The sequence below is a fragment of the Cucumis melo genome, chromosome 9, assembly GCF_025177605.1.
Source record: "Cucumis melo cultivar AY chromosome 9, USDA_Cmelo_AY_1.0, whole genome shotgun sequence".
In the NCBI taxonomy this organism is placed as follows: domain Eukaryota; kingdom Viridiplantae; phylum Streptophyta; class Magnoliopsida; order Cucurbitales; family Cucurbitaceae; genus Cucumis; species Cucumis melo.
Genome location: NC_066865.1, coordinates 12,369,624 through 12,377,783, shown reverse-complemented (window position 1 = coordinate 12,377,783; position 8,160 = coordinate 12,369,624). Strand labels below are relative to the sequence as shown.

At 29.6% G+C, this 8,160-nt stretch overlaps 1 protein-coding gene across 1 annotated transcript; it reads right to left on the bottom strand.

Moving 5' to 3' along the window:
- Positions 1 to 1,092: 1,092 nt before the first annotated feature.
- Positions 1,093 to 6,903, bottom strand: LOC103499289 (low affinity sulfate transporter 3). The gene is made up of 12 exons (XM_008462265.3): positions 6,427 to 6,903; positions 6,288 to 6,336; positions 5,989 to 6,196; positions 5,729 to 5,903; positions 5,583 to 5,648; positions 5,220 to 5,450; positions 4,817 to 4,943; positions 4,439 to 4,725; positions 2,951 to 3,144; positions 2,732 to 2,826; positions 1,556 to 1,632; positions 1,093 to 1,391 (listed from the first exon to the last, which is right to left on the bottom strand). Exons 1-12 carry the CDS (start codon positions 6,787 to 6,789, stop codon positions 1,245 to 1,247), a joined length of 2,019 nt encoding a protein of 672 aa, XP_008460487.3. The 5' UTR covers positions 6,790 to 6,903; the 3' UTR covers positions 1,093 to 1,244.
- Between the last annotated feature and the right edge of the window lie 1,257 nt (positions 6,904 to 8,160).

Genomic DNA, 8,160 nt, shown 5'->3' with positions numbered 1-8,160 from the left:
ATGTAGTGACATGAGCTCTATTATCATGAATTTTTTTGTTATTTTTGCAAACGCCCTATTTATAAAACTGGTTTTTTAAACAATTATGCACAAATCTTTTATTTTAGAAACACTCAAGCGATTGAATAACATTTCATAATCGTGTAACTTGAATTTATAAACATTTGAAATACATTTCAAAAACTTTACTTGATCATTAATCCATAACTCGTTCTTAACATGAAACATGGGTGTTGATACACTACATCGTATATGACGTACTTCTCTCAACATAGGTACAGTTCTAACTGTATCCTTTTCCACATAAGTACAACGAATTTCACCTTCAATGATGTATAAGGAACATAGGTTGTTAGCTTTCAGATCAGTAAGGAAAAACCACTATATGCACATAAATTGGTCATAGAGAGTAACATGGAACATACAGGCAACTAATCATTTATCTCTGTCTATCTGAGATCGATAACTTATCCTTTAGATATTACTACACAATCGTTTAGATCCTGTACCATTATTATTTAGATCTTGTACGAAAAAGAAAAAAAGAAGATGAGAGATAAAGAAGAAGGAAGAAATTCTGAAAGAGAAAATGAATAAATTACGAACAAGAAGTGAAAATATGAAGAATAAGAAGTAATAATATGAAGAAGAGAAGAATAAATCACAAAGAATAAGAAGAAAAAAATTGAAAAATCGTTCCGCAATAATCAAAATCCAATATGAAAAAAGAATTGACTTTATAGGCATTTCTTAAATTGTTATAATACGGGTCGTAAATATTTAGCGTATTTTATATTTATGTAAGTTTACCATAAAACTATACATCTCTATTTAATTAAAACTCCCCAAATCAGCCAAAAAATTTAAACCCAATTGCTCACGTCCTTTTAATTCTAAATCCACCAATTCATTTCGAAAATCCAAATATTTTATCAATTAGTCCAATATTTCAAATCTTCCGCCACTTACCATATAAATTGAATTATCTTAATCGCACCAATTTTGCTTTCTGAACGTAACTCAAATTAACATTCAAAATGGTGGCTAAATAATTTCAAATAACTAAAATACCAATTACCTTAAAACTTGGTATGTCTCATGCCCAAACTCAAATTTGCAATAAATTAAATATATCAGATCTGAAACATATTAATACAAAAGTATATATAGTAATATATATAACTTATAAACATATACATATTAATTCTCTTTCCATGCAGCAAATCAATTCACAACGACTTTGGTTAGGGAGAAGGAAATTTGGATGCATTTCCAGTGCAAGAATCCACAGCTTCACCTACCGATATGAAAACCCTTCCTTCAATTTTTTCAACAAACTTGGTTTTTTTTAGTTTGTGGATCACTTCCCATTTTGGACTTGCTATTGATAGCTGCAAAACAAGTCAACGGTATTCGAATCTATCACCTTTCTTCGTCTTCTTCTTTCTATTGAGATTATATACTAAATTAAATCGATCAATTTAGATTTTTTTTTCTTTAGTTCAAAAAGCAATAAACTGAAGTATGTAAACTATAGTAGATTTATATATCTTACTTGTATGCCGTGTAACAACAACCTTTTGTGAAGCTCCTCTAAAACAATGACTCCTGATGTATCGATACTCATAACATCTATATAAACACACAGATTTTTGTCAACTTTCATTAGGGAAGTTGAAAGATTCTTTTAAAGAAAAAAAAAAAACTTTCTTTTAACAACCTTAGGACTTATAATTTCACTAAAGAATAACTCTGTTGGGTTTTGTACTTTTTTAAACAAAAAAGACAACCTTTGTGAAAACAAAAGACATGAAAAAAAAAAGTAAAAGAAAGCCAGTATTTATGTTATTTCATTTTGTCATTAATATTTTAAAAAGTCTGACTTTTATCCATAAACTTTTAGTAAATTTTAAAATTAATCTTAATTTCAGTAATGGGTTCACTCTAGGAAAACTGTCATAAAAGGTATAACTACTAAAATATCTATAAATATTACAAAATTTCATAGTCTAGATAGATATCTATCTGTATTTATCAACATCTATTATTCGATGAATGAACTGTAATCTGATGTCTATCGACATAATATTTTACTATATCACAAATATTTTGATTTATTTTACTCTATATTTCAAAAACAAAATGTTAATTTATTCAAATAATGTCTTTTATTAACATAAAATTGCGATAAGAATTAGTTTAAAGAGCTAAAAATTTATGAAAAGAAATAATTATATGATTTATTAAAAAAAGGTCTAACATTGATCACAGAAACCAAAATGATATCCTAAATCTTGAAAACATGATAATGGAAATACACAACCCATTAAAAATTAGAAACCCTAAGTACTAAGAAAATTATGGAGGCCTCATATAATATATATTTGGTTTTTTATACAAATTAAGTCTATTTACTCTCAATATTGACTTTGATTTTTCATTTTTGTTAGTAAAATAATTGAATTCTTAATTAAATTTAAAAAATAAAAAAAAGTTTTAACAAATTAACTTGTTGCCCATAAAACTCCAGTCGAAAATAAATAATAAATAGAAAAATATAGAGGGTAACGAACATTTAAATGCTTAATTCTTAAAAGTTCAAAATTAAAAACCAAATAATTAGTACTTAGAGAAAATGTCGTTGAGTTTAATTATTGAAGCAGAAGAGGAAAATGTACTCGGAAACTTTGTGTTAAATTAAAAAAAAAAAAAAAAAAAAAAAAAAGCTTACTGCACATGTCAACAACTAGTTGTTTGGGATGATCTTTTATTGTTTTTTCTTCAATACCATCACCATCTTCATCTTCTTCCACTAATCTCATTATCCTGTTCATAAATCATATTGAAATTAGAAAGGCCCTTTGAGAAGAAAAAAACAAAAAAAGAAAAAAAAAACACTGAATAAGATGCATATGATCATAATTATAATAGTTAATAAATTAATCAAAACCTGTCCCTAATGAAACTGGCATTGGCAAAACAAAGCAAGGGAGAGTTAATTCTGATAATGGAGAATCCTTGAGTTTTGGTGGCCATTGGAAATTGCTTCATGTTACAAAACATGTCACTCCTTGGAAGCCTCCCCACCTCTTCAGCCCCTGGTCTTATTGAAATCAACAATATCTTTGCAAATGAAATTCCAACCTGAACTTTAAATTTGATCATTAGTTTATTTGGGTTAATTTTTTATTTTTTTAAAAAATAGGGGCAAAGGATAATCAATGTAAAACCAAAACAATTAAATAATTAAAAATAACAATAATGAAATACAAGGAACCGACAAATACTCACGAGACAAACAAAGACCATGATCGAATGTCCAAAACATATAGCAAAAATATACTAAACCTAACCATTTTGTCGTTCTCAAACAACTTGTTCTCATGTGATCACAAAATATGTATTATTGCATTCAAATTTGAAACATCTAATAACAAGTACAGCATACCTCTACAAAACATACATTCCCGTAACTTTTGTTTTTGTTTCACCCTAAAATTTTCATACTAATAAAGCTAATTCTTCTCAATGATATCCCCACAATTGCTTCATTCTTAGCAATAGTCTCGAGTAGTAAATTTTTCTCTATTCTTTATCATTTGTTATTTTATGATCGATTACTTATTTGACTCTTTCATAAATTTACATTATTTTTTATTATGTCCATAGTATTTTGAAATCGTTAAAAAATTATTTTGCTGTGTTTAATACCACTTTGAAATACACTTTTAAATATATACATATACATACATCCTATTTTCCTACTATTAAAATTGGGAAATTACAGTGGATAGCATTTTGAGAATATGATATAGTAAATACAACATATTATGTTAGAATTTTGCAAATATGCCAAAATTCTCACTTTTTAAAATACTCTTAATCTTAAATTTGTTATTATTCTCAAACTATCCTTCAATAACTTATTTCTTCTCCTCTTTTTAATGCCAAAATTCTCACTTTTTAAAATACTTTAAAAGGAGTATCAGGTGTATCAAAGAGTATTAGGAGTATCAGATGTATAAAGGGATATTAGGTATATTAAGTTTGTCAAGTATATCAGGTGTATCAAATGTATATTAGTAATAAAAGTATTTGTGACATTTTACATATGATATATGTGGGTTGGGCTTTATTTTTGCAATTTTTGTAAACAATAAATTTGTGTGTTATAGACTTAATTATTATAACTAATTTTTGCCCTTTTTTTTTTAAGTATCTCATTAAAATTACTAAAAGCATTTTGAGAGATTTTGAAATTGAGAAAATAGATTATTCCATTTTAGAATCCTTGTTCGTATTTCCACTTTTCCTTTTCAAAACACAAATAAAAAATGTATAATGTTTTTTTACAAAAAGGGAAAAAAACAACCGAAAGTAAGAAATGGAAATGTCATAAAATTTCAATATTTACATGAGAAAGAGAAAGAGAGGTTACCGCGACAAGGAGGCCAAATTCCACAGAATGAAACAAGACACCAAGGAAAGCTCCAAGACAAGCAAGAAAGTCGAGCTTGTCAACCTTCCATATATGCACAGCTTCATTTATGTCAACGAGACCCGGAAGAGCTGATAGAATTATTGATGCCAAAATTGCCATTGGAGTGAAATATAAAAACCGAGTAAAAAATTGGAGTGTCACCATCACTGTTATTGCCATCACTATATTTGACAATACACTTTCACATCCAGCACTATAATTCACTGCAGTTCTTGAGAATGACCCTAGATTTCAAAACATATTATATTATACCATATTTTCAAATTATTAATCAAAATCCCCTTAATAACACAACTATTTTATTTAAATACTAACCAGTTGCTATGTAACAAGACGTTAAAGAGCCTATTATGTTCATGAATCCAATGGCTATCATCTCCTTGTTGCCATCAATGTTGTACCCTTTAATCGAGGCAAATGAACGGCCTACCGCAATAGCTTCCTGAGAAAAAGACACCACAACATCATATATATATATAATAAGTCGGTATTAAATAACTCAACTCCACCTTTCTTTCTATTTTCCTTCCTCTAAACGTGTCCGAACTTCATACTAAACAACTTTACACTCTAGTCATAAAACTTTCTAATTCTTACGTATTAACTTTAAGCTTCATAACTTAACTTAACTCAGCACCATTATAATTTCTAAAGTATATTTGGAAGTGTTTAATGGAGATTTGTCATGTACTAATTAAGGTTAATTGGGAAACTCAACTGTGAGAGCTATAACGGCAGCAATGAGGCCAGATTTTGCAGCTAACCCAACAGTTGAGCTATTCAATTGAAGCTGATGAATGGAAATTGGGTTCAGTCCTTCTTTCACTTCCTTCACGATCTTGACTCCATGTTTGTCAGCTCTTGAAACAAACACTATCAAAGTTGAAAGAATTACTGATATGAGAGGAGCAATGGCTGACACCCAAAACAGCTTCTTATTCCTTCTCCCCTGCATTCCAACTTTAATATTAAACAAAAATTCTCATTTTTTTTTCTTAGTTTAATATTTTGACTTTTAAAGAAGCGTTCAAAAAGAAAGTTAATCTTCTTAGCCAAAGTGGGATTTGGCGCTGTGACTTACTATGAACCTGGCTACAAGGAGAAAGATTAGGAAGGAGCAGCCAAGTACAATGTTCAAAGGGTACCACTGCAACAAGAAAAAAAAAAAGTTCAGAACTTTGAAGCTTTTTGTCTTTCTGATCTCATGATTTGAAACAGAGAACTTACTGTCTGATGAACAGATTTGACAACAGATTCCAAAACAGAAACCACATCAGTTTTGGTAGTGAAATTGCTGATTGCAAGCAAGCCTTTCATTTGTTGAAGACCAATGAGAATGGCAGCTCCAGCCATGAACCCAACAATGGCAGCATGAGACAAAAAGTCCACAAGAAAACCCAATCTGTAGAGAAAAAAAAAACCATAACATTACAAAAGAAATAAAAATGTTAGCTAAAAAAATTGATCCAAAAAGAGAAAAACCAAACCTCAAGAGTCCAAATGAAGCTTGGAAAATCCCAGCAAACAAAGTGACAGTGAAAACAAGGCGTCTATAAGCAACAGGATCAGCAACAGGATCTTGAATTTCTTGAAGCATAGATGAAAGAAGCAATGAAACTACAGCTACTGGTCCAATTGCGATCTCTCTTGAACTCCCCATAAATGCATAAATCAAAGGAGGAACAACACTTGTATCTATATAAAATAAAAAAAAAATGTTAAAAAAAATATAATAAAACAGAGGCATCAATCAAAACAACGAAAGTGATAAAAAATGAACACTTACATAGACCAAACTGCGGATCAAGCTTCGCCAAATTAGCATACCCAATACTCTGTTTCAAACCCAAAACACTTCAAATTAGAAAGAAAGAAAAACCAAAAAAGGAAAAGAAAACAGAGATTTTTTGTTTTATTGAAATTACTTGAGGGATGCTAAGACTGGCGAGTGTTAAACCAGCCATGAGGTCGTTTTTGAACTTGGAAGCTTTGTAATTGCGAGCTAATTTAAGGATGGGGAACACTCTTTGCAAAAGGGTAACTATGGTTTTGAAAATGCTCTGTTTTCCAGAGCCTAAAGAAGAAACCTTTTTGTTGGGGTTCTTTATGCAACTTCGAGGAATGGCATTTTCGTTGATGGCTCCGACAATTTGTTCCCAGAAAGTTGGAGGGTTGGGAGAATTGAGAAGCCATTCAGATGTTTGTGCTCCGGGAACGGCAACGGCGCCGGCATGAATATGGTTGTCGGTAATTTCGACGGAGAAAGTTTGGGAAGGCAAAGAACCCATGTGGGAGTGTGTTTTGTTTTGAAGTGTTTGGGAGAACACTGAGAGTTGCTCTGTTTTTGCTTTTTATTTGTCTGTGGAACTTTGGTTTGTTGTTTATATAGTATATCATTCCAGAAACTCTCTTCAGGACTAAAACTCTGACTTTAGTTGTAGATCCAATCATTACCTATTTCTTAAGTAGGAAATTTGGATAGTTTAATTCTCAATGAAAGTTTCTTTTTTATCTTTTTACAATTTTGTAAATTAGTAATAGAAAGTAATATTTATATTTCAGACATACTTATATTTCATCAAAATGTCAAATCAAAATGATAAATTCAATTGTAAACTATTTGCTTGGTGAATGATACAAAAATATAAATAAAACTGGGAGCATTAATGCATCTAAATATTATTCATTAATAATTAAAACACTTAAATGTTTTATTTTTATTTTTCAAGAATCATAACAAATAGTACATTTTTAACCTAGAAACGAAGCCTTAGACGAAATTAACGAATAGAACATGTTTTGAGGAGAAATATAAAATAAAGCATTTCAATTGTGGACGAATTTAGGCCAAGTACATTTTAGGTACCAAGGTTAGGTCTTTTCTTAGCCATAATGTCCCGTTTAATTAATATTTAATTTTTTTAATTTTCAAAATTAAAGTCTAACAAACTTTTTTTTTTAATAAAACTTTGTTCATATTCATATTTAAAAAAATCAAATCGTGTTATAAAAAAATATTTTTTAAAAAAATTCTAAAAATTCTAAAATATAAAAAATATTCCAGTCAACACGCAATTAATCGACTACATAAACATGTGAGTAATCTTCTTCTAAACGATCATGTACTATTATCTAAACGAATAGTCTACTATTGTTTAGTTCGTAATACATGATCGTGTAGTTTTTTTTAACGATGGAGAAAAATGCTTCACATTTAAACGATCGTGTTGACCATGCTAAACAGTTGTGTTAATCATATGGCAAACGATTGTGTTGATCATGAAAAACAATCGTATTGATTATGATAAGCGATCGCATAGTCCAATATAAATGATTGTTAGAAACTTCAAATCTAACAGTCGTGTTAACTATGCTAAACGATCGTGTTAACCATGCTAAATAATCGTGTTAACTATGGTAAGTGATCGTTTAGATCATGTCAATACAATCATTTAGACCATTTTAAACAATGGGGAAAAGAAAAATTTAAATGATCGTGTTAACCATGCTAAACGAGCATGTTAATTATGGTAAACGATCGTTTAGATCATGTCAACATGATCGTTTAGATCATGTCAACACGATCGTTTAGATCATTTTAAACAATGGAAAAAAGACTTCAAATTTAAACGATCGTGTTGATAAAGGTACATGGTCGT